Source organism: Acomys russatus, chromosome 2 (genome assembly GCF_903995435.1).
Source record: "Acomys russatus chromosome 2, mAcoRus1.1, whole genome shotgun sequence".
NCBI classification, from domain to species: Eukaryota; Metazoa; Chordata; class Mammalia; order Rodentia; family Muridae; genus Acomys; species Acomys russatus.
Genome location: NC_067138.1, coordinates 92,408,903 through 92,436,220, shown reverse-complemented (window position 1 = coordinate 92,436,220; position 27,318 = coordinate 92,408,903). Strand labels below are relative to the sequence as shown.

Genomic DNA, 27,318 nt, shown 5'->3' with positions numbered 1-27,318 from the left:
AGATGAGCCACTTGAGTCACTATGGAATCATTGCTTTGCTCTCCTTCAGTTGACTTTGCTCTTCCTCTCAAAGTCTCCTGGCTCAGAATAATTATTCTTCCTCCCCCCCTTGAACATGGGGTAGCCAGTTGGAGAGGTTTATTCTAGTATATACCTAGATTCTGTTAAGCAACAAGGAAGAGTAGCCTAGACTGAAACATTTCAGCTCAGTCGTCAAGGGAGAAAGGAATTGACTAGTTCTAACTTTTCCCAATAGTCACAGGCTGTAACAAGAGCAATGCTACTTTTCTTACAGGTTCTTCCACCTCTAAACTTTCACATTTTGTAAGCTGTCCTCCACTGGAGATGATGGTTCTCCACAGACCAGTGCATGAACTCTGAGTCAGGTTTTTCAGCCCTGCACATGCCTGCTCTCTCCTCTCTGCCTGTGTGTTCCCACTGTACTCATAGCTCAGTGCGCAACAGGTTTCTCTTCATCTAATCTGGATTCCTGCATGATGTATTTAGAAGGGCAAACCCAGAACACATCCAATCACATGGTGAGTACTTTCAAAATTAGAGCAAATCAGAGGTTCTGAGGAAAGGTGGATTCTGCTATCAGGAAAGGCGATTACCATTTTCCATGACTGCTGCTCCAGAATAGGCCAGAGGGCACAGGAGGAAAGAAAGGTCTATGACCCAGTTAGTTGCCCCCAGTGGTTCACACATTGGCAGATGTCATGGACAGTCCACTTTCACATTGTGTCTTTTTTTGGTCGTACCTGCCAAATTGTTACTGGACCACAAGTTGTAAACTGCTCAGCCTGTGACCATCTTCAGAGAAGATACTTTCTGGTATTGTACAGAGCGTGGTTGACTGGTAGTTAAAGCATTTCAAAAGTATAGGAAGGAAGTAGTTTGATTATATCCACTGTTATACAGGCTCATTTAATCCCCCATAGGGCCTCCATTGGGAGTGAGCCTATTCTATTACCATTTTATGAAGGAGTAAACAGGCTCAGGTAGATAAGGCATCATCTGAGAGGTCACACAGCCACTAAACAGCAGGACATAGTAAATTCTAGAATGCTTACCCATCCTAGCACACTAACATTGCCAAATTTGCTTGTATAACCGATGTTTGGAGTTTAAAGTTTTTGGAATAAATGCTTTTTAAGGAGTAAGAAAAGTAAATTCTAAGTAAGGAAGTGAAAGGTCCATATGCTAAAATATGTAAAATATTGTGGTAAGAAATTGAATAAGACACAAATGAATAGAAAATATATCATGCCTATATATTGGAAGAATAATGTATAATGTCTACATCATTAAATGTGTTCTACAAATGCAATGCTGTCTTTATCAAAATTTCAAAGACATTTTCCATAGGAATAGAAAACAATTTAAAAATGAATGTAGAAAACTTTTGACTCGACAAAGCAATCTTAAGCAAAATCAACAAAGCTAGATGTTGGGGGATAGTCTGATGTATTTTGATGCTAATTACTGCTTGCTGTCTCTGTGACCCACCTTTTAATTAGTAAAAAGCCATCCCACCTGGGCAGGGCAAAGGAGATAAAGGCATGGCTAAGATTCCCTGGCTTAGGGGAGAGAGAGGAATTCTGGGAAGAAACAAAAGAGACCATAGGACAGAAGGGGACCTCCTCCTCCACCGTTTGGTCACAGCCTATCAAGTCTCATCTTGGTAGCCTACCTATTCTTTCTCTGAATGCCACCAGCTTCCCTAACATGGGGAAGTGGTCAAATATGGGGCACCAGAGTTCATGTCAGAGTCAGTCCCCACTCTCTACACAACTGTAGGAGTTCAATGTTTACTGCATGTATTGTCCTTGGTTGGTACAGTAGTTTGAGCAGACGCCCCTGGGCCCAGATCCACCCATCATTATGTTCTTCTTATAGATTTCTAGGACCCTCTGGATCCTTCTATTCACAGACCTAGGGGAGGGGATTAGGGTGAAAGAGGGAGGGAGGGAGGGAGGAACAGGAGGAGACAAGCAAGGGGATAACAATTGAGATGTAATCTGAATAAATTAATAAAAATAGAAGAATTGTGTCCCTTAAAAAAAAGAGAGATCAGAGGAGAGGGTCCCAAAAGAAAAAGCAATAAAGGCCACCATGAGGAGGAAGGAGAAATACCAAAGAGGAAGGGAAGGCCACCATGGGTTAAATGGAAGAGAAGCACAGGGCCCACATGGATGGAGATTTGGCCCAGAAAAAGAACATTAGCAAGTATTTGGGATTATGGATGGGAGGTAGCTTGATAGAAATTATTAGGAGCAGATGGCACGAGATTGGTGTAGAGATCCCATACTTGCCCCACTATGGGAAGTAGTTTAGAGGATTAATGTCTGCCTTACCCCAGGTTAACTAAGGTTACTTTAAAATATAACAAATGTCAGTGTCTTAATTTATTTCTAGCTGGCATACTGATCATATTGATAATACAGATAATTTGAAAACAATAGATAGAAGCATCACAGTACCTGATTTCTATTTACTGCAGTGCTCCAGTCATCCAAACAGCAAGGCGTTAGCATAAATACAAAAGCATAAATACAGGTGGAACAGAATAGAGAGTCCACAAATGAACCCAGGCATTTATGGTCAATTTTATGTTGACAAAATTCCAAGGACACAGAATAAAAAAATAAGTATTCTCTTTAATAAATAGTGTCTAGGAACCTGGATGATGCAGATTGAAGATTAAATTAGATTTTTTTTAAAGACAGGGTTTCTCTGTGTAGCCTTAGCTGTTTTGGACCAGGCTGACCTCGAACTCACAGAGATCTGCTTGACTCTGTCTCTCTGAGTGCTGGTATTACAGGTGTGTGCCACTTCGTCTGGCTAATAAATTAGATCTTTATTCCTAATCATACACACAAATCAGCTCAACTCTTTCATACACAAAAAACATGACATGAAATGTAGATCCTAAAACTATAAACATACTCCAAGAAACACTGGGAATCGTTTGATGACATTTGTTGGTCTTCACAATGATTCTTGGAGGTGTATAACCTTAAAGCAAAGTAAAATCATGGTACTTTATCAAACTAAAAAAGATTGTACTCAGCAAAGGAAGCCATCATCACCTAAAGAGGACATCCCAGAGAATGGGTGAAAATATGTGTAAACAGTAAGTCGTTAATATTCAGAATGCCCTAGCCACAAGGGACCAATTCCACTTTGAACAGTGGGAACTTAAATTTTTGAAAACATTTGGGGAAAGGGAAAATTGGCTTTGATTGGCAAATGTTCCAGTGGGGGTGTGTGTTTTTGTTGGGATGTGTTACATTGTATGTACATGTCTATGGACAGAGGCTTACCAAGTTTATACACGGTTCAGAAAAGATGGTTGGTAAAATCTTGGCTATTTGTTTTTGTTAATTTATCTCAATAAAAGCCCACTGGAACTCCAAAAAGAAAAATATTCAGAATGCACTAAAAACGCAACTGAATAGCAAGAAAACAAACGACTTGATTAAAACAGGCAAATTATCTGAAAGGCACTTCTTGAAAGAGGGAGTGAAAAGGGCCAACTGACTTAAAACCAAGGACCTGATCATGATGGAAATGCAACGAAGCCCACAGTTGGTCACCTGTTATCCCATACCTGCCAGGATGGCTGCAATCGGACTAAGGAAAGCTACAGTTGTCAATAACACAGAGAGACGGGAGCCTCTCTGCTAAGTGTGGGAATGTAAATTGGACCAACCAACTGAAAAAAAGTTTCTTAAAAAGTTGTAAAAATAGAAGTACTGTATAACACAACAGTCCCCATCTGGGTATATAATCAAAGGGCATGACATGGGGAGGTTGATGAGACATCTGTTCTCTTGTGCCCATCCCCTCACTATTTACAACAGTCAAATACACAATCAACCTGTCTAAGTCAAGATGAATTTTAACAGTTAAATCTAGAAAATTATAAAATGGTAATCATTTACTTTTAGGTCTTTTATTAGAGAAACATAAAAATTTACTTCATTATGAATCACTGGTGAAAGGGTGATTTTATTTTTTCCTATATTTCTTAAATTATCTGGCTCATTTTCAAATTTGTATGAATACATTAAAATTTTTACATAATCTAATTTAGAATAACTTTGCATTCATTTAATTCCAGATGTTTTCCAATGAGAGCTTAGGGGAAAAATACATTCTTAGAAGGAACACAGAGAATGGAAAAGAGTTTTCGGACTGGCAGGAAAGAAATGTGATTTCTAGTCCAAGGCTACCATGGCTATGCCCTTGGGTGAGTCCTTCCTGCAGCTGCCTTGTGGCGAATAAACTGAGATGTCACTGTCTGCTGTTGTGGCAGTGTGCTGTGTGAGAGGTAGCAATTCCTTACCCTTACAGGGTTTTCTCTTGCTTCATGGTTTGCTCTTACTGAGATATGAAGGCGAACACAGTGCAGCCCCCTTCCTCTGGAAACAATGAGCATGGAGACAGAAAGAAATTTGGGACAAAGAAAGAAATGGTAAAAGAGAAACAGGGATTTGTGAAGGAGATGCCAGAGGAAAAGAGAAGTACATTTCAGGCAGAGACCATGATGCTTCTCCGAGACTATAAGTTCTGACAGTGCAGAGGACTTGCCTGTCTCCTGTCTCTCAGCCTAAACAGAAGGGGCCAAGTAAAAAAGCCAAGTGGAAACACATCTAGGATCCTGATTACCAAGATGACAGGTGCGATGCTGTGAATTTACATTTTAGCCTCAACGTGGAAGGACTAGGAAGGATTCTGAAAAGCGACAAATACTTCTAGAAAACCAATTCTGAATCCAAATAGATCTGGGCTGAAAAAAGAAATCTGTATCCACAGTGTTAGCTTAGTCAGGGAAATGCAGAGGTCTAAACTCAAGCAAAGGCAGTCAGAATGGGGAAGGACCAGCCTTGAGAAACGGCATGAAAGCAGAGCAGATTGTATTGTGTAAAGAAGAGAAAGAGGTGATTCAAAGGTTTCTCATTTGCTTGGATAGGCAGTACAATCCCTGTCTATGGAAGGAGGTTGAGAAAAACCAAACACTGCATGTATGTAGAATCGAGATTCAAAGACATACATATAGTTGCATAAATATGTATATTTATACATTATGTCATATAAGTACAAGCTGAATGATTTGGGTGGAGGAAAAGAACTATGAAAATTGGAGGAGGAGGGCTGGACAGAAGAGCGGTCAGCAGTGACACAATTCTAGGTGAAACCCATTATTCCGAATGCTAACTAAATACAAGTAACAAAGACACTTAAAAAGATGGAGAGATGATAAAGAAAAAATATGACATTGTGGGTTATCGAGTCGACTTAAGTTCAACCTCAAACATCCTGACTTCGCTGTGCTTGTAGAGGACCCTAGGGGTGATAGGCAGAACTAGATGGATGGAAAGTGTTGGATGATGCTATGACCTACTGAGAGATGCATAGTATTACTGGAATTCGGTTCTATCTCTTCAGTGTGCATAGTGACTATTGTAAGGCCACCAGGGAAATGGCTATTTTATAAATGATCTATTCAGCAGTACTCTATGGGTTTCAAAGAATTAATGCATAACTTGGTTTTTACTGGGTGTGCTATTGCAGGCTATCTCTGATAGTTTGAAGCTTCTTGTTCCTATTCATGTGGCCAGCATCTGGACTGAATTAAATAGAGCTACCATACAGATGGAGGACAGTGCTCTGGAACCCTTCTTCTATGCACTCTCACTGCCTATCACGTTTTCCTTTATGCATTCTTACTTCTAGCTGCCATGGGGTCACCAAATCTTTGCTTAAATCAAATGTCCTCTGGCTCCAGGTCTCATGATGAAAAAATTTATGGAGTCCTGGACACATTACAAGTTTTACAGCTTTACAGCTGAAACCCTTCAGGTCCTCCTGACCTACTAAAGAAAAAAAATGTTTTATTTTATTGTGATTCCCAAGTGTTCTCCCAGTGTGTGCATTTTTCCAATAGAATGTCCTGTTGCTTCCAGCAATGTGTTTCATATTACCTTGAAGAACAGGGCAGCGCTGATACAAGGAAGCCGGTCAATCTTCTTGCCAGCACAAGAGAAAACAGAACGTGCCATTGGAGCATGACTGGCTGGCTAGGTCTACAGGTTATCAGTTTGCATTTCTCTCTTACTGAGGAAACATGTTCATCAGCAACTGTATGCTAATTATTTAGAAATTATTTATACCCTACAGCTAATGATAGATATATTGGCTGTGTAAGTGAGGTAATTTAATTAATAATATATTTAAATATGCTCCTTGAAAACATCGTATGTTATTATGAAGTCCAAGATGTAGCTAATCTTGAATTAAACATTTCCTTAGTAACAAATAATTATACATGTGTGTATATGTATATACGTATCTTTGATCATTATCTATTCTATCTCTCTTTATCATCTCTATCACGTATCTATCTCATCTGTCATCTTTCTATCATCTATCTATCCATCTATTTACCTATCCACATATCTATAACTTATATCCATCATATCTATCTATCTATCTATCTATCTATCTATCTATCTATCTATCATCTACATGCCTACCTACCTCCAACCATCTGTCCTCTATTTCTTTTAGAGATTGTAAGTGCCATCTGTTTTGGTGTGGTTTCTTATTAAGAAACTGAACACCCTTACCTTGATGATGAAATCTGCTGTCAGTGGTCCAGCCATCCTCAATATCTCTTTGTCTGGAAGCTTTTGGAAGTCCACTGTAGAATTGTCCACAAGAAACGTGCCTGTAGAGCTCAGACTGTTTTCACCTTTAGTTCCCTGGAGTGTCTTAGTTTCCAGATCTATATAATTAAATGCAAGAAGAGGAGAGGCAGGTATGCCTGGGGCTACCACAGAGCACATGCAAGCATGTTTTATAAATTAAAGCTTGAGCTACTTAAGAGAGGAGCATTATTCTTTTGATAGCTGACACTATTGAAATTGTAACATAAATAAAATATATAAACATGGCTACGTCATACAGAGGATTATGTTGCAAATGAAATTATTTTAAAACTCACTATCCAAGCATCCATGGTTCCTTGTCTAAATGCCCTTTGTCTGTCCAATGACCTCATCTGAGCATCCCACTTTACTGTAACCTAATTCCTTGGGCTTACCCACCTCTCCTACATAGCTAACTGATCTCTGTCCTGGTTGCCTTCAGCCCAGCAATAGCCCCCAGTTTCCTTTTTGCTCATTGAGGTAGGTCCAGGAACATCCATGTGTTGCCACGGCACCAGTGCAGCTTCCTGCTCATGCCCTGACCCACACCCTTTTGTAGTTTCTGTTGCTTACTGCACATATGCTGTTGCTCAACTGAAAAAAAAAAAGTGACTCAAGGACACATGCTATCCCCCTCTTTTCACAGCCGCTTTTGATGATCAGTTTTATTCATAAATAATATTCTGTAAATGGTTAAGCAGAAAGAAATGGATCCTAGAGTATTCAAGTCTAAATTTCTTCACTAACATAGTCAATGAGGAATCATTTATTGTAGGACAGAGCATGCTGACGATGGTTGTGATTATATATATGTATGTATACACACATATATATGTAAACACACATATATATGTATATATAATTGCAAATGAAAATATTGTGATTATGTATGTTGGTTTTATGTTAATATGTCAAAACTTATGTTGATTATGTATGAATTATCTCATATAAGCAAAAGCAGGATGATTTGGATACAGGAAGAGGACTATCAAAAGCAGGCAAGGAAGGCTGGGGAGAACAGTCATTATTGTATGTATATTGATAATATATATTGCGATGTAAACATATATTACAGAGAGGACAAAGTTGTGATTGAGAAGTTATTTAGATTAATTGTGGCCTATATGGAGAAATACAAAGGGACTTAGGCACATGATTTCTAAAGAAATTGCTCAAGAACTGTTGCTCTGTCAGCAGTTTTTCTGTAAGATATGTGAGGCTCTGTGACTTTTACCCAGCTTTAAGCATGGCTCCCCTCTTCTATTTTATGGAGTAGACTTCTAGGTTAAAAGCAAACTTAAAGCCTGTGGAGGTGCTGGAACCCTGGGTGTGTACCCCAGTTCTGAGCAGCAGACTCAGTTTTAGTGAGAGGCTTCCCTGCTGTCCTTTTCAAGATCTACAGTGAAGAAGCGTTAGGGTAGTCAGGTGTGGTGGCACACACCTTTAAACCCAGCACTCAGAGGTGGAGGCAGGCAGATATTTGAGTTCGAGGCCAGCCTCATCTGCAAAGCAAGTCCTAGGACAGCCAAGGCTACACAGAGAAACCCTGTATCAAAAAAACAAAAACAGAGATAGAAGCAGAGACAGTGGATGGAGGGATGGAGGGAGGCAGGGAGGAAGAATATAGGAGAAAGAGAAAGAAGGAGGACAGGGGAGGCTGGTGTGGAGCTGCTTTGGTCTCCAGGAATATTTAAGTATCTAAGTATTTATATCTTTCACTGGTCCATTGTGGGCTAGTGAAGAGAAAACAGCCACAGGAGAAATGGCACATAATTTACCCTCCCATCACTTTGTGGAAATAACTGAAAATTGAAAAAACAGAAATAAAACAACAAATTTATTTAAAATATCTTTTGAAAAATTAAAATGTATTACATCATTTCTCCCTTTTCCTTTCTTCCCTTAAAACTTTCCTATGTGTCACTCCTTGTTCTCAAATTCATGGCCTCTATTTCTTTACTTGTTAATCTACGTCTGTATCTATATTTGTCTATATCTCTCTACAACCTGCTCAGTCTGTAAAACGCCCCTTGTATGTCTATGAATTCAGGGCTGACCACGTTATATTTCTTCCCTATGGAGTGTAAGCAGCATGCTCGTTGAAGAAAAGCAGGTCTCATATGACTTTCTCACGTACTCTGGTGCCTCACATTTGACCATGTCCCCTGGAGGGGGAGACCTGGTGGCACTCAGAGGAAGGACAGCAGGTTACCAAGAAGAGACTTGATACCCTATGAGCATATACAGTCAGGAACAGTCATAGGGGAGGGGAATAAGGGGAAAATGGGAGGGAGGGAAGAATGGGAGGATACAAGGGATGGGATAACCATTGAGATGTAACAAGAATAAATTAATAAAAAAATTAAAAAAAAAAGAAATAAAATATAACACAGAGCTAATCATAAAAAAAAAAAAAAAAAAGGAAAAGAAAAGCGGATTTCGTACTGTATCTGATCACTCATGAACACCACTTTCAGCCTACCTAGCCACTCTTTAGGACAAGTCAACAAAATAACATCTTTTCTTTTTAGCTTTTCTGTGTCTTTGTGCTCGTGTGTGTGTGTGTGTGTGTGTGTGTGTGTGTGTGTGTGTGTGTGTGTGTGTGTGTAGGAGAGATGTTAGTGTTAGTGCTGGGCATCTTCCTCAATCCCTTTGCATCTTATTTTCTTGAGACATGGTCTTTCAACAGACCAGGGGCTCACTTGTTGAGCTGTGCTGGCTGAGAAGCTCTGGGAAACCAGCCTGTCTCTGCCTATAGTGTTGTCATTACAGGTGCATACTGCTTTTTCTATTTTTAATTTAAATCTATTGTTGTTATTTTAATTTATCCTTTTAAAATTTTCACGTGCATTGGTGTTTTGCCTGCATGTATCAGCTGTGATCTGCCATGTGGATGCTGAGAATTGAATCTGGGTCCTCTGGAAGAGCAGCTCTTGAATGATGTGCCATCTCTCTCGTACCCACACTACTTACTGGCTTTTTACATGGATGTTGGGGTACGTGTGCGTATCTGTATCTGAACTCAAGTTGTCATGCATGCAAAGCAAGCACCTTAGTAACTGAGCCATCTTTCCAGACCTCCAATTCTTCAACTCCTTAGAAATCATAAAACCAGGAAGTACAGGAGATTAACATATCCATAAATATAAGATTTTGTTTTAAATATTTCTTCAGCAATGTCAAGTCTTTCTCCCATGTGGTGACAACAATCTCGGCCTGGCTATTTTATTTCAGTTTCTGCTGCTGCTCATAAAAAAAAAAAAAAAAATTCTATTTTGAAGTGTGGTTGTTAAATAGCAGTTAGCTGTGTCTTGTTCTCAAGGGAATAAACAAATCTTTTGGATGATATAAAGTGTATGCATATATTACCTTTTGACATGTGAACACTGGACTTTATGGGTCTGTTCAGGATTAGAAAAGAACCCAGGTCCATATAAGGATGACTTATCAGTGTTTTCTTGTTCTGTCTAAACTGTACCTCACTTACTCCTTGCTTCACATGACCTTTTAAACCTCACCTCTTTGATTAAATGTGTTTGGTTTGGGTTTTAGAAAGTCTTAGTAGGATATGGTAACATTTATAGGCTCCAATCTGTCTTCCTCTTGTTTATCTGATTATACTGATCTTTATAGTCTAATTGCCAGAAAATAATCCTTGCTACTTAAACTGGCTTCGTGGGCATGTATGTGGAGGAGGGGGGGGGGGGGGGGGGCAGAAAGACCATAACTGCCTGTGGGAATTTAGGAGTAAGCAGAGTGGAAGGGACCAGAAGTGCTCAGGCAACGGTTGAAGAGAAAGCCTTTAAGTGAAAGCCAACATGTAAGGAAATGTTATCCCATCCTTTTGTCTTTGTTTATGGACCATAATTTTCTGGTTGTAATTTACAGATCTCTAAATAGCGCGGAACCATAAGGAAAAAAGTGTGGCTGTGTATCTGCCTTGGCATGACTGAAGATCAGTTCTTAGAGCAGTGATTCTCAACCCCTGGGTCGAGATCCCTCTTGGGAGGGTGTCATACACCAGATACCCTGCATATCAGATATGTACATTATGATTCATAATTGTAGCAAAACTATGGTTATGAAATAGCAATGGAATAATTTTATGGCTGGGGGTCACCACATCATGAGGAAACTTTATTGAAGGTTTGTAGCATCTGGAAGGTCGAGAACCACCATCTTAGACAAACCCTACGTGGACAGGGCTATCATTTTATCTTTAAGGCTTTATTACCTTTTTATTCCAAATCTTTCAATTTGTCTGCAAGATACAAGGGCTCTGAATTAATTCACAGGCTTGCTTTAAGTGTCACAGTTTGTTGCTTGTATGTATTTGTGCATTGATAAAGTAAAGATTTAAAATATGGAAGGAACCAAAGGAAAAGAATGGAGAAGAAGTGAATTTTAGGAGGAAAAGGAAAAGTGAGAATGAGAAAAGAAAAAGGTAAGAGCAACTACAGGGAACAAAGACAGGATGGAGGAGATAATAGTCACAAAGGTTTAGTGACTCCATCACGTGCACAGCCCACACAGAGCCCACGAACAACACCCTGGCACTGGCTAATTGTGTTTTTCTGGATGACTGTGCTTAGAGATAATGGCTGCAGAGACTTCTTCTGTCTTATCAGGAGGCAGCTGCAAACAGGAGCCATTCAAACTATCATGTCACACTCAAGGCGGGGAGAGATAGGCCTTCTTGTGCTTAATCCCTTCTGGGAACAAAAATTAACAGTAACAGCTGGAATTTCCAGGCCCCCAAGGAAAACAGTGGCTCTACTTACACAAATGATCTGGCCCCTTTAAGACAAGGCGGATGTGCCTGCTTCCATAAGGTATCGCGACCACAGTGTCGTCCACTAGAAAGAAACAGAGCAAAGCTTTAAAAGCATATAATTTGACAAAACAAATAATAAATAAATAAAATTACAGATTGTAGGCCCTACAAAAGCAGGAACAAAAGACTTCATTATTTTTTCTTAGTGCTTGAAATGTGAAAGCCAGTGGTTTAGAATTAAAATGTCTACTTTCTCCAAAATAAATCATGCTAAAAAGCTACTGTTGCTTAGCTGAGGGGCAATTAGGGCTTTTAAAGTAAATATGATGAAAAAAAAAAAAAAAAGATCTGTTTTATTTTTAAGTGAGTTTGTGTGTGTGTGTGTGTGTGTGTATGTGTATGTGTGTGTGTGTGTCTGTCCATGTGTGTCCAGTTGAGAATACGTGCCCATGTGAGTGCTGTTGCCTCCATGGAGACCTGGGGAGGGTGGCAGAGCCCATGGAGCTGGAGTGGTAGGCCATCGTGAGCCACCTGACATGGCCGCTGAAAACTGAACTTGAGCGTCCTGTGAAAGCAGTATGTGCTTTTAACCATTGAGCCATCTTTCTAGGCCCTTCCACATGAATTTTGGTTTAAAAATGGATTTGCAAGGAACTCTTTTTGATTTTAAATTGCCGTCAAATTTTCTTAGATTATACCAGTGTTCAAAGGTCAGTGTATTATATTAGAATTTGCACCTCTGTCTGTCAGAGCACTGTGGCTAAATGGGGCAGACTAAAAAGAAGAAAATACATTTGTGTTCTCAGAACTCCCCAAACCCTTTCCTCCTGTTCTTGACTATAAACTACCTTCATTCTTAATGAAATATTATGATAGCTTGGTAAATAATAGTCTAATATTTTTCCACATTTACCTTCTCTATTTTGAAATACTTTAAAAAATCTGGGTGAATCAAAATTATTTTACCATAGATTACCCTACCTATAAATTGAGCATACATTCATGAGATAGACATTAAAAAAAAAAAAAGAAAAGAAAAACAAAACAAAACAGAGAAACTAGAGAGGTGGCTCAGTGGTTTAGAGCTCTTGCTGCTCTTCCAGAGGACCCGAATTCAGCTCCTAGCACCCACATAGCAGGTCAAAAGTGCCATTAGCTCCAGTTTCAATACATTCTTCTGCCTTCCACAGGCACCAGGCATTGACAGGGATGGAAGATTTCTATTTTATTTATGGTTAAAGGCTATAAGTTCTCTAGGACATAACCTGATGATTGAGACGGGTGAGTCCCGAGTCTTCGTTCCTGCCCTGAAGAGATTATGTGTACTGAGGCTGTTGAGGATTCTTCTCACATTGTAACTATAGTGCTGGTTCTAATGCCATACAGTGTTCATAAAAGGCTCTATTTCTGAGAGCTAGGACTTTGAGGCACATAAACCGAGTAAGAGAAAAATAGAAGGGGAACACAGGAACATTTAGACCGAGCCCGCAGAACTTCAAGTTGCATAAAGACGTGCATTTTGAAGTTTGCAAAGGAAATTCAAAGAAGTTGAAAGAATGGGATTTCTAGAAATAGCAAGTCTTTGTTTATCCATAGGTCAAATGAAGTCCAAGAGAAAGGGAAGCTTTCTGCCTGGTGCTGCTGTGCTCCCCTGCAGTCCTCTAGCCCCCACAGCCCATGGGCCCAGCTCCCACTTTGTTACAAGTAACTCACATTCCACATGCTGAGCCAGTAACACTGCCTTTTGGCTGATGTGCCCAAGTTTGTATGCTCCAGTGGGGGAGAGTAGGGAGGAGCCCAGGAGGCTGCAGAGGGTGTGAGGCAGGATGAAGAAAGCCCACCAAACAAGAGGCAAGAAATTTCTTTTGACACTTTTATGCATGTGCCTAGTCAAAGAGGAAAACAAGTTAACACGGATGCTAGACTGATGGGCAGAACTCAATACAGAGGTTGGAGGAGCTGTAGTCTGCTCTTATGTGTGAGAAAATAGACCTGGCAGTCATCAGGAACAAACCAACCAATTACTTTGTCCTACCAAGTTCTTAAGAGTCTCTTAAAGTCACCCTTCATGTGAGAGACTAAGGAATCGTATAAATGAGTGAACCATTAGCCTCAAAGGTAGGGTCTTAGCTAGGCTTCTAGTGCTGTGAAGAGACATCATGACCACAGCTACCCTTATAAAGGAAATCACTTAATTGGGGCTGGCTTACAGTTCAGAGATTTAGTCCATTATCATCATGGCAGGAAGCATGGTGGTACAGAGGCAGACAGGGTGCTGGAGAAGGAGCTGAGAGTTCTACACCTGGATCCGCAGGCAGCAGGAAGAGACAATGAACCACTAAGCCTGGTTTAAGTTCTGAGCCATCAAAGCCCACCCACACCCTAGTGACACACCTCCTCCAACGAAGCCACACCTCCTCATGGTGCCACTCCCTATGGCGCTATGGGGCCATTTTTATTCAAACCATCACAGATGGTTCCTGAAGAGGGACTTTAGGGAAAAATAGGAGATCTTGTTGACTATTCCTTATTTATGGAAACTCTAAAACCCTTTTGTTAGTTTCCATTAGTCCCTTAGCAACACTGGATCAAAGAAACCATTTCATTCTGTTTAACCCAACGTATATCCAACATGTGTATTATAAGAATTCTTCGTAGCATCTGATGGATGTTAGAAGATAATGTAAAAATGGACTCCTGATGTGACAATGCTAAGTGGTCAGTCCTAAACAAAGTATATATGGGCAACACTAACTGAACTCAGTATGTCTATACTAATTCTATAACAGTTATGGAGAAAGAGGTCTTTGAATTTGAGAGGGCACAGTGGAAAGAACATGGGAAGAGTTGGAGGTGGGAAAGGGGGGGTGAAATGAAATGAATACAGTTTTATTCATGCATGAAATCCTCAACCATAAAAACATTAAAAGGAAAGTGGAAAATTACAATTTCATTTCTATAGAAAAAGCTATTCTTTGGGCTGGAAAACATAGTTGTATTTAATGACAAATTCTCATTGATTTATGGTGGGTCAGAGGATTATTCTAGCTGGTGTCACTGTTAAACACAGAGGTATTTAAGAGGGGCCGAGATATGGTGCATTGTGATGGCTGGCTTCCTCAGCAACCAGTGCAGTTGATACGGTTGGTGGGAAAGGTGGCCACATCTCTCGCCATGCTACACAGCCCTCTGAATGTCGTCTTCTACAAAGGCACACTGTATCATGACCCACCACATCGGCCCTAATCCAGTCTGGCCTTGTTGACAGAACCATGATGCTGGCTTTAGGTTAATATTCAACATTTTAAGAGAGAGCAGAAAACATATTTCTGTATTAAATGTACAAGCTCTTCATGGGAACCAAGAATTCTGTCATTTTGCATACCTGGGTAGAAACTGACATTTCACATGTAAATTGTTACCATGGAATGTACTTAGAAGATTTCTTTGAGCAGTTTATAGTATGGCAGATCTCCTCTTTCCTATATAGAACATTTTGAATGAAGTTTAAAATTCTATCCGTGTCCTGAACTGATGAGTCAGAGAAATGTGAGAAAGCCAATTCTTTGAAAATGTAGGTTTCGTATTCTAATGTCTGAGTTTTCCTTAGTTTTAGACCTGCTGGTAGGTTCACATGTTAGGGAAACCTTTCTGAGAAATAATACTTGATCTTACTGTTTGAATGAGAGGATGACTGTTGTTAACACAGTCTGCCAACATTGAAGGGTTTTGATGGTGTATCTTATATCATTATCCCAATTTGAATGCTCTGAAAACATATCCAGTAAAACAGGAGAGGCTTAGCATTTAAGCTTTTCAACCTTCCATCCCACCCAAGTTTATCAGTAATTGCATAATGAAAGATATATGTTAGGCAGGCCAAACAATGCTCTTTCCATTATCAACTTGAGCATTTTATCTTTTTAACAGTCTAGGCCAAAACTCTAGCGTTATCCAAAATTATATTTGATAGGATAAGCTCTATTGTCAAAATACACTACTTCACTGATTCTAAGAACAGACTCATATTTTATATTAGAATATATTTCATAATAGTGTCTTAAGTTCTGGTATGCAAGCAGCAATCCTACCTCATCTTTTTTAACTGCATAAACACATCAAAATTGCATTTTATGACCAAAAGTTACCAAGAATTATCAAAAATTTCAAAATATTATATTAAAAATTAGCTGGCATACTTGTAAAATGGGTATCATAAGCATTAAAGAAAATTCCACAGCAACAGTAGAACACACTCACTAATCCCTGTTAAATAACTGTGGAGACTGCCAGGTAATAGATTTAGAAGGGCTATACAACATCCCCATAAAAGGAGTTAATGCTATTTGGTTCTACATAATTGCAAAGGTGAATGGAGAACCAAGACTTCTACATTCAGCCAAGAAGAAACAGGGACCAGTTTTTATACCATGCCAAAATAACCAAAACAAAACAGTCAGATAAAATTTTATGAAACCTTTCTGTTTAAGACACTGCACTTCAGGTAGAGAAGGGCAGCAATTCTCAGAGTTAGGTAGCAAAGTATGTTTAACCTAGTTTTTCACTGTCTTATTTTCTTGAATGGGTTTTCTGGCTATGGCTTTGGGAGTGGGAAGTCTGGGAGAAGTTGGTAGGGACTCTGAGTTGAGGAGACAAACCTAAGAGTCCAAGTAATGGAAGCAGTTAGGATTTCTTGGAAAAAGTACCAGAAAGGACAAGAGAGAGTTATTTAGTGAAAGCGAGAGCAAGAGCCAGAGAGCGAGAGCGAGAGAGCAAGAGAGAGAGCAAGAGATAGATAGATAGAGAGAAAGAGAGAGAGGGGGGGGGAGAGAGAGAGAGAGAGAGAGAGAGAGAGAGAGGAGAGAGAGAGAGAGGGAGAGAGAGAGAGAGAGGAGAGAGAGAGAGAAAGAGAGAGAGGGAGAGGGGGAGAGAGAGAGAGGAGAGAGAGAGAGGGGAGAGAGAGAGAGAGAGAGAGCTAGAGAGAGGGAGAGAGAGAGGAGAGAGCAAGAGAGAGGGAGAGAGAGAGAGAGAGGAGAGAGCTAGAGAGAGGGAGAGAGAGCTAGAGAGAGGGAGAGAGAGAGAGAGAGAGAGAGAGAGAGAGAGAGAGAGAGAGAGAGAGGAGAGAGCTAGAGAGAGGGAGAGAGAGAGCACACTAAGGGAGTCCTCAAGCATATGTATCAATGCATCAAAGTAAGGATACTGCCTCAGTTTGGGGAAAGGACAACACAAAGAATTATGAATATACTGTAGTTACGCATGGCTGAAAAGAACGTCTTGTCCCACCAGCCAGAATTGAAGACATCATAATTCATGGAACATTGATTATTAAGAAGGGTCTTGCCATGCAGAAGGGTACAATTGCCTCTAGGTCAAGCATGGCTTTGATTCTACCTACCAAACTGTAAGACTCAAAAAGATCACATTGAGTTCAAGTAACTTAACTGCTCCCAGAACAAAGTTTAAGCATATTTATATGCAATAAAAAATATCTCATACCCAGCAAAGTGAAATCTGCAATCACTGGCATATAGTAAAAAATTACCAGACATGTAAAGAACCCAAGAATATAGCCCAGGTGAAGTGAAAAATACATCAATCAAAACACAAAATGGACATTAAAATAGTCACTAAAACTGTATTCCATATGCTCAGAAAGTTAAGTACTGAAAAAGCTCCATAAGTTTTCACTGGTGAATGCTACCATGCATTTAAAGAAGAAATAATAAATATTATTAATAAATATCAGTTCCATATATTTTTACAGAAAATAAAATATAAGGAAACATTTACGATTTCATTATATGAGATAAGTATTAGAAGGGTATCTGAATCAACCACAGAAGTACCTCAACCCCAAATATAGACTAGTGTATTTCATTAAAAAGATGTAAAAATACTCAACATATTTTGGCAAATAATTATCAATCTATGAAAAGAATGGCTTGACTAAGTAGAGCTCATCTTTGAACCAGTTTATCCTTGGACCAGTTTATCACAGCTTCTTAATAAGACTATGAAGGGTTTGTCCTAGAAATACAGGGCTGGCTTTTATCTGAAAACCAATTAATATAATTTGCCACCAGAAAAGACTAGAAGAAAAGCTATGTGATCATATCAGGTGAGACATAAAGGACCTTGATCACAGTTGATATGCATTCATGATAATGTCTCAGAAGGGTGTGCATATGTGTGTGTCTCTGTGTGTATAGTGTGTATGCATGTGTATGTGTTGGTGTGCATTAGCATGCATGTGTGCATCTGTGTGTGTGTGCCTGTGTGTGTGTGTCTCTCTCTGTGTGAGTGTGTACATATGGTGTGTGTGTGTGTGTGTGTGTGAATGTATGAGTGTGTGTCTGTATGTGTATGCATGTGTGTGGGAACTTTGTCAGTTTAAAGATGAGCCCTTGTAACAAGCCTTCAGGTAACATCATACTTGGTGACGAGAAATGGAATGCTTTCTCCCTAAAGGTGGGAATGGGAAGGGTGCTACTGACTTCCAAATCACTGCATCAGATGCCCTGGCCAAAAGAAGGGTCCCCAAAATTTGGCCTACAAATTGAGAAGGAAGAAGAAAAATAATCTTTATCTGTAAACAAGGTGATTATTTATGTAGCAAATTTCAGCATTTCCAAAACTCAAGGAGCTAGTAAGTGAATTTGGCTAGACAGCAAAATACATGGAAGACACACAATAAATAACCAATCACATTTGTATACACTGCAATATGTAACTGGAGAGGTACATAAAAAAAAATACAGTGCCACTTTTAATTGGTGAAAAATACAAAAGGCCGAGAACAGGGAAGGGCTGATGAAGAAATTAAAGACCTGCTTAGTGAAGAGGCATGGGGTCCTGACAGGTCAAATGCCTTCTACACTAAGCTTGCCAAGTACTCTACTCTCTATTAAATAAATCTGAAGAATTAACTTACTTTTGGTTAAAGTCCTGGGGAGAAGTTTTGTAGATACGGACAAGAAGACTATAAACTTATATGGGAAGGCAAAAAAGCATAGAAGAAGAGCCAACATTACTCTTAAATGAAGAACAATTAAAAGCTGTAGGAGGGATCACATTACCTTGTTTGAGACTTACTGCAGAAATAGCACAATAAAGGCCAATGGGGCATCCTGATGGGGTAGGATCAAGAAATTAAACTGAATTGATGCTCCTCTCTTTTCCAAAATTACTCTAGCCATGTCAAATTGACATAGAAACCTAGCTAGCAGAGTAATCTAATCTTAAGTGGTCAACAGTAAACACACACACACACACACACACACACACACACACACACACACACGAAGCAGTAAGTGGATTCAGCAAGTGTGTGTGTGTATCTGTGTGTGTGTGTGTGTGTGTGTGTGTGTGTGTGTGTGTGTGTGTGTGTGTAAAACAGTAATAACAGAAGAAGAGGTCATAAATTTGAGATGGACAAGTTGGTAGGGAGAGTTGGTAGAATAGAAATAATATAAATACAATAGTCGTGCATGAAATTCTAAATTTTTTTTAAAGTTTAAAAAGGAATTTAAAACGAGCTCAATTCTGAGAGAAAAGGGGTTTTGCTCTAGTTTTACTTATCAATTTGCTTCAGTTGTGCTTTATTTTTCACATTACAAAAGTATTACATGATTCAATACATCTAAATGCAAAACAGAGTGTTTTAAGAGAAGCATGAAATAAAAACCCAAGGTGATCAGAAAGCTCTTGCGTCCTAATCTTACTTTAAATGACAGCTTTTTTCTTCTTTCAGTGGCACATGAAATAATGGGACGTGCAGTCAGCGGTATTCTAGGTCCTTAGAAATAGAGTGGCCCTAACACTCTGCCTTTCCTCTGCTATCCACAGTTGCTGCTCCCAGCCATCGCCACCCCTGGAGTAACGTCCAGGCTGCGTCTCCTCTTTCCACAGCCATGTCAACTCCACGCTCTGCTCCCAAAGCTAGAGGGATCCTTGAGCCCAATACCAGCCATTCTGTTCATGGCTCCTTATCTTAGTCATGCTAAGATGCAAAGTCCTTTAACCCTCTACATACCCATGGCTTTCTTCACCCTCACCTCTGACCTGCCTTCAACATTTCAAACTTCATTGTCCCGCCTGGAATTTGTCACAAGTGTACATCCTTTGAGACCATTCTTTCTGCTTGGAATTCTCTTCCCTATCATGATGCCAAATACTTGACTTTGCTTCATGACCTCCTTTCATATCTGTCAAGGATCAAGTTTCTTAGCAGCAAGTTCTTTCCTTACTAACCTATTAGCAATTGCAACTTGTGTCCTACCTTAGCTGGCAGCTCATCCACATCCTATATCCTTCTCCTTCCGTGATGAACTTTTCCCATCTTTCCTAGGACCCAATAGCACATACACACTTTGTTTACCCATTTGTCTGAGAGTTCATGTTAAGTCACTCAGGGAAATGGGATTTTGTCTGCTTTGTCCTTTGCTGTGTTTCCAGCTCTGGGAACAGTTCGTTGGTGCCTAGCTAGTGTCTCAGAAATGCCTGCCATTGAATGAATGAATAGGCCTCTTTGAGGGGATTATGAGTACAGCACGAAGCAGTCATGTACGAGGTTCAAATTTTGTTACCATTTTTCTTTTTAACATTCTTCAGTATTTATACTGAAAAGGCCCTGGTGTTTTATTATAAACATATTTCACCTCAATTTTTTTGAGCCAGAATGAAGGTCCAGGAATATGCTAAGCCACAGGCACTATACATGAGTTTGAGCTGCAGTCTAAGAGGCAAATCCTTTGAATGAGGAGCTTCCTTTCATCTTGATATAAATTAGCTTATCTAACCCTTGCAATTCAAGGATGTCCTGGTAGTTCCAAACCCTACAGCTACATTTGGAAGTTCTGCAGGTCAGATGCAAATTCATAGCAAATAGACTGGATCTGGGTCTAATGGTCTAGAAAGACATATCACCACACATGTCAATAAGACTTATAAGAAAAAAATTAACCTTTACATTTTTAAGAATCAAAAGCAAGGTAAAGTTAGCTAATTATATTTTCTCATTGATCTAAGGAAGTCAAGAATTGAGTAGAAAAAGGAGGATTAACAGTTATTGCTAAAGTCTTTTCCTATGAAAAAGGATGGGCAATTATGTCTTTTGATAAAATGGTGGCTTCCATTTCATTCACCAGCAGCCATTCGATAAATTGCTCTTATTTTTCTTTTTCATCCTGGTATGTTCTGCAACGGTCTTTCTCCACTCTTCTGTTTTTCCTTTGTTCCCATGAGTTTTGATAACATAAGAAAAAAACTTGGATATAAATTTAGAAAGAAAATGAGTTCAGTGTGGGGGAGTCCGAATGCTGGGAGCTGGAAGTGAGCACGTGGCCAGCGTATGGCTTCTTTTGGCAAGCCATGGGGAGAGACCTGGCAGCAGCTCCTCCTGAGCCTCGGGGCGGAGCCCGCTCACCTGGCCAGCACACTGCCTGTTGAACCACTAATCACTCTTGCCTGTGGGCTGCCTTGAAGTCTGTAAGTACAGGGAGGGAGATTCTTCTGGGATGGGGAAAATCTACGGGCGGCAGCTCGCTCAGCATCTGCTGTAGATTGTGGTGTGGGACATGGGCTTTATTGATATGAATCATTTTGTCATGAGGCATCATCGGGGCTAAGGCAAACGAAGCAATCGCATTATGTCGTTATGTAGCATCATCAGGGTGTGTATTAGGTGATTTACCCACTGCCGGCCTTGAATGGAGCCCCTTTCACTGAACTTCATGTTCGCCGAACTGGGGATGACATAAGGCTCTCGACTTGCCCCCGTTTGTTCTTTCAGAGCTTCTCGTCCTTCTTTACAATGACTTGAGGCTTGGGGGTCACCAACTGCTCCCCCAATAGAAGAATAAGCGAAATACTTACAGAACAGTGCTCTGGCTCTGCTATGAGGCCAGGAAGGTGTAGGAACCATGATAAAAGAAGACCCCTATTAAAACAGGCTTTTACAAGTCACCAGAGAGCAGTTGTTGCACACAAGCCTAATTTTTTGGTGTTTAATGACAATTCCTGCATTCCTGGATAACAGGTACCGATTCAATTATGTAACAAATAATTAGAAAGTTTTTTGATTCTTTAGCACTCCTTAGGGAATTCTGTTCAGAGTGACCCTTTAAATGCAATTTTTAAAAATAAAAAAAGCATTCAACCCAAATTTCAGAGATTAACAAAAGAATTGTGCCTCTATGCAGATGGTTTCCATCTTCTGACTTCCTTAATTCTTCGTCATATGAAAGAAGCTATGAACATAATATGATCAACTCTTTCCTGGAGGTGCTATCAATGCCTGGGTCACCACGTCCTTCATTTTAGCTACCAGAGCTTTTTAGAAGTTTTAGTTTTTCAGAGAATCCTGTTTTTTTCCAGCCCCCAGGGTAGTGAAAATGTGGTGGGCTTCCTAAGTGGGCATCTCCAGCTCGTCGCTTGATTAACTTTCCCTGGTCACTCTTCCTGTCTCTTTTCCCAAGAGGTTCCTCCCTTTTGGCAAGGTGCCTTTCCAGGGCCTCCCAGAGTAGTTCTCGAATGCTCTCCAAAAGAACCCCATTTGCCTTTCTGCATGACCTACAGGTGCATTTAAAGCAGTAAATCTGCCACATGTCCGTTGTTTTCTTCTAACTAGTCAACGAGTAAAGAGAACAAAACCACACTCAAAAATTTATTTTCATTTCCCAGGCTAGAGGGGAGAGGCATATGAAAATAGATATTGGAAAATGGCACACTAAAGAGTTATAGATTATAAAAACATTAGGCCACGGTGAAAATGGCTCTAAAAATCCATGCCATTAAGTAGAAGGGCCATGCTTCTTCTTGTGCTGTGGTCCTCACGGAGGAAACCATTGTAAAAATTCATGTACAACTCCATGGTTTCAGATACCATGGCATTTATGCCTTCTGTTCTGGCAATTCTCAACCAGGAAGGCATCCCTGGTCTTCTGGGTTGATCCACCCATCTGCTTTATAAATGGCCAACCCCGGAAGTTAGTCAGCGGAGTGATGGGACAGTAGAGGAAAGGGTAAGTATTTAGCTACTGGGCTCAGACTCCGAGAAAGTCATACCATCTGGGAAGGTCTCAGTCATGTCCTCCATAATGTGAAAATTATGACTACCTTGTTAACTAGACTCCTATAAAGAGGACATGAGGGGATAGTGTGGAGTTCAATGCACATACATGGACAGTAAACACATGTTATTTACTGATCTAGGGAGATCAGGACACAAGGATCATTAAATGGCTTCATGAAACTTTGGCCCAATATCAATTCTGAGAGAACCTGTTGCCAGCACTGACCACAGGATAGGAAGGCCATGTGATTTTGCAGTAGTACGGGTGAGTTTGTGTTGATTTCCCCCTGTCTCTGTGATACTTTTCCCAGACATCTCAGACTGCATCTCAGACAGGAGCTAGGATGCAGTCTGTCCTTCCACTGAGCACTGTGCCCAAGACAGAAAGAGGAAAGAGGGTGCAACTGGCAAACTGACTTGTCCCACATGTATCTACAAAGCAGGGACATGTTCACCTTAAAATTTCAGATTCTTCTCCACCTTGATAGATGTTCTATTCACCTTGCAGAGGGGAGCCCCAGATAGATGAGGGCTGACTAACAAGCCAACAAGTACACATCTCTGTAGTGGCTTACATTTAGTTGCAGAGAGCTGGGATTTATACTGCCCTCGGACCAGCCGGCAGGTGGACCCATCTCCATTGCAGACTCCACAGTTATCTTCCTTGACGGTACTTCCCAGCTGGTGATCACAGCCAACAATCTAATGAGAAAGAGAAATGTATAATTCAAGAAGGCACCTCCCAACACAGGGATCTCTGGTAAGGTCAATGACTACCAAATGACGCACACGCACCCCGTCTGAGAGACATAAGGTATACTTCATTTCAAAGGGACAGAGCTAACAGAATTTGAAACAGGCTAAGGGGGAAATATATAGTATGGATGAAAATATCTTTAAAGTTCAAGTATATAAGTCAGAAGATTACAGAAGACAGAGAATGGGGACTGGGAAGAATGGGAAGAAAGTAAAAATAGATCCTAAACTACTGATATTCTAGGACCTTAATCCAAAGTAATTCTGTGTCAATAATGATGCCTCTCTCAAATTATAAGGCGCACAGCTGTAAGGGGCCTGCATCTGGAAACGTTTTATGAACAGTCTCCAGGTCTTGAATGTTTCTTAGAACACAAATTGTATAAAGGTTTTGTAATTAGGCTCACTGATGTATTTTAAGAAATAAGAAGACTACTGCAACTGTTGGCTAGCACTTCATTAATGCTGTGACATTTTTCCTGTAACACTAACATAGGTGTGTATGCGCGCGCGTGTGTGTTAAAGGTATGGCTCTGTTTGGCTTTTTCTGTATAAAGCAAAAGCAAACATCTCATTTACTTTCAAAATTATCATGTAAGATATCTCTATGTTATAGTTAAAATTGTGTGTTTTCCCCATGGCAGCCATTTTCCAAATACATTCAGAAAAACATTCATAGTTGGTTCAAATCAGGCTTACTGAAACCATAATCCTTTTACCAAGTAGGAAGGCAGGCTTCTTAGTATCTTGTGTTCTCTCTCTGTTTAAGTTAGAGAACAAGCCAGATCCAGACTAAGCCTGGCTGTATATCTTGGAATACCCAAGTCTTGTCATGCTACCAAGTGATTTCAATTATTGTTTTTGATGAAATACAATAAGAGTGACATTTCAAGGGGCTCAGCACTAGTCATCACAAACTTCTTTGACAGGCTTTGGTGGACTGTGGTAGTTATTTTCGAAATTCCTGTCTGTAGATGGACCTCCATGTGAATGGATCGAGTGTTTATTCACACTTGTATTTTAAGGACAGTGTGAACTGAAAATTGCAGAAGCACCTACTTTAAAAATTTAACCATTTAAATAACTGTTTTTGAGGTGCTAAGGTGTTTTGAGGTAACTAAGGTGCTATGTTAGGGGCAGGGATCAGGATGATTATGAATAACTATTAGACTAATTGGAATTTAAACTATTACTTTCTGATATATTATTAATAGAAAGGAAAGTAACCAGTAATGTAGATATGGGCCTAGCATGTATTGGGCACCCCTACAGGAGACATAGTCTAGCAGGGAGGAAGATAATATCTAAATCATCAGGACCTATAAAAGTAAGAGGGTGATCAGGAGAAAAACTACAAATATAGACACGAGGTATTCTGAGAGCATAAGACACAGTGGCTTTGCTGAGAGAAGCCATGGAAGATCTGACTGAGGAAGAATCTTCTCAGCTTGAAAAGGGCTAGAGGAGTGGGGTTAACACTGCAGGAGTGCGTGTGGCTGTTATATTTACACCATACTTTATAGAAGTGCTACATTTGATGCTAGCTAATTAGAAAGAAGAAATAGCCAGAAGTAGGAGAAAATGGTCATAAACCTAGATTTTTTTTTTAGTGAAACTGACTCATAAGAATGCGTGTTGACCAAAGTCACACCATGCAAGGATCATAGGCTCAGTGTCCTGTTGCTCAGGGCTGAAGAAAGACAGGTTCAAGAATATAGGATCCTCACCTATGCAGGATGACAAGGTGAGCACTGGGCATGAGAATTCCTTAAATTATACAACTTTCAGGGTTCTCAAAAGTTTTAAGTTTTTAGCTGGGTGTGGTGGCACATGCTTGTAATCTCAGCACTCAGGAGGCAAAGGCAGGAAGATCTCTGTGAGTTTGAGGCCAGCCTGGTCTACAGAGTGAGTTCCAGGACAGCAAGAGCTACACAGAGAAACTCTGTCTCGGAAAAAAAAAACTGTTTAAATTTCTCTGTCTCCAGTGGAACCAGAGGAGACAATCATAAGAATCTTCCCATAACTCTAAAGACTTCTTTTGACTCCAAAACTATGTTAAAAGAAGAACAATTTAGCTTTCTTAGATCTTAAGTAACATGCACATTAGGAATTGCTAAATAAGAGGTGACATACTTTATGAGTATCTTGGCCAGAGCTGACTTAGTGCTCTCAGGGTGGGTTTGTGGACCCTAGGATATGAACCAAGTCAGTTCTGACTATTGCTTAAATGCTTAAAATACAAATATATCTCCAGCACAATTGCGCTTTCACTTTTCTTTTTCTTTGTATCAATTCCTTTTTTAGATGCCAAAATATTCTAACTCAATTAGTTTTAAAATGTGGGATACTTTATCATCAGATAAAATGTTCTTATTTTGGTCCAAGTAGAAAATTGCTTGCAATTATATCAGGATGATCATTTCTGACATGTTTTAATATGTTGATTATGAATAACTATTAGACTAACTGGAATTTAAACTGTTACTTTCTGATCTATTATTAATAGAAAAGAAAGTAACCAAGAATGTAGATATAGGCTGAATTGGTAAGTATAATTCCAGAACTTTCTGTGCCTTTGAGCATTTTTATCCTTTCTGATTGGAACTCTCTTGATCAATTCTTTACTTGGAGGACTCCCATTGATCTCTCAAACTCTAAACTCCTTAGTGCAAAGATAGACTTTTCCAGAATCTGGAGTTACCTTCTCTATAGCTCCATACTTTTGGAGCCTTTTCTTTATAGTTAGTAGAGACTAAGAGTTGCACTTGATATAGATGATTTTGTGCTTTTGTCTGTAATTCAGGCTTTAATTTTATTGGGATGGTAATATTTTGAGTTAAAAGAAGGCATTTCAGGCTGGAGAGAAGGCTCAGCTGTTAAGGGCTAGCTCACAACTAAAAATATAAGAGTTCAGTTCCCAGCACCCATGGCTATCTCTTCAGCCAAAAAAAAAAAAAAAAAAAAAGCATTTATCCTTGGCCATACATCTAAATTGTAATTGATGAAATATAAATGGAAATCTAAAGTGTCCTGGGAAGCCTAGTTAAGGAATATGACTTAGCTTAGGGAAAGTCCTATACTAACTTCTGCCTGCCTTCCTTCTTGATGGCTTCTGTAGCCATCTTGAAAATGAGACAATCTTGATAATGAAAGAACCATGCTAAGGTTGGAAAAGCACAGTGAACAGAACCTACCATATTTTCTGGCATATAAGATGACCCTCAACTTTAACTTCAACTTCTCCAGTTTAAATATAGAGTTTGCAGGCCAAGTCGGCTGCACAGGGTGTGCGTTGCAAGAAGGGTAGTCTTATATGGTGGGTATATTCCAAACTCTATATTTTAACTGGAAAAGTTAAAGTTAAAGTTGTGGGTTATATTATACACCAGTAGTTCCTATACCATATTGGGACTAATTAGATCTTAGCTTCTTTTTTCCCCCCAAGAGAACATATCTCTATTAGTTTAAGCCACTATTATTTTGGAATTTCTTTACGCACACCAAATTAACAGTCTAACAGTTACAGAACTGATATTGAGCTTGATCAATGAACAGTAAAGGGCTAGAGTTTATTAGAGACTATTTCCCAAGTGTACCTACACTCATTATTAGTAAAATGTCATGGAAGGACATGTTCTGAGCATTGAGTTCCCAGGCACACCCCATTCTGGACAAGACACTAAAGTGAGATAAAGCTTTTATTATTATTATTTTGGCAGCTGCAAGGGATCTTCTGGAAAAGGACGGAAATCTAGCTAAATATTTTGGACTTATGCAGCTTCTTCATATTAAATATCAGATGGAGTGGTGGTCTAACCTCATCCCTACCCAAAATGCTTCTCCCAAATGCTATGAGAGTAAGACATTCTAAAACAATGTATAGCTAAGCAAAATAGCACCAACAATGCCCTGAGACTGACCAGTATTAATAATAATCTTTTGGATGTTTATATGCAATTAACAGACTACCATGTTTGGCTTTTACATTTTAAACACATGAT

At 39.7% G+C, this 27,318-nt stretch overlaps 1 protein-coding gene across 1 annotated transcript in view; it reads right to left on the bottom strand.

Annotated features, from left to right (window-relative positions):
• Adamtsl1 (ADAMTS like 1) overlaps positions 1 to 27,318 on the bottom strand; it is a 915,031-nt gene that overhangs the window by 208,697 nt on the left and 679,016 nt on the right. The window contains exons 6-8 of the mRNA XM_051163985.1: positions 23,137 to 23,263; positions 11,498 to 11,572; positions 6,636 to 6,793 (exon numbers count right to left, since the gene is read on the bottom strand). Of these exons, the coding sequence (XP_051019942.1) occupies positions 6,636 to 6,793; positions 11,498 to 11,572; positions 23,137 to 23,263 (360 nt within the window). The remainder of the gene's footprint in view (positions 1 to 6,635; positions 6,794 to 11,497; positions 11,573 to 23,136; positions 23,264 to 27,318) is intronic.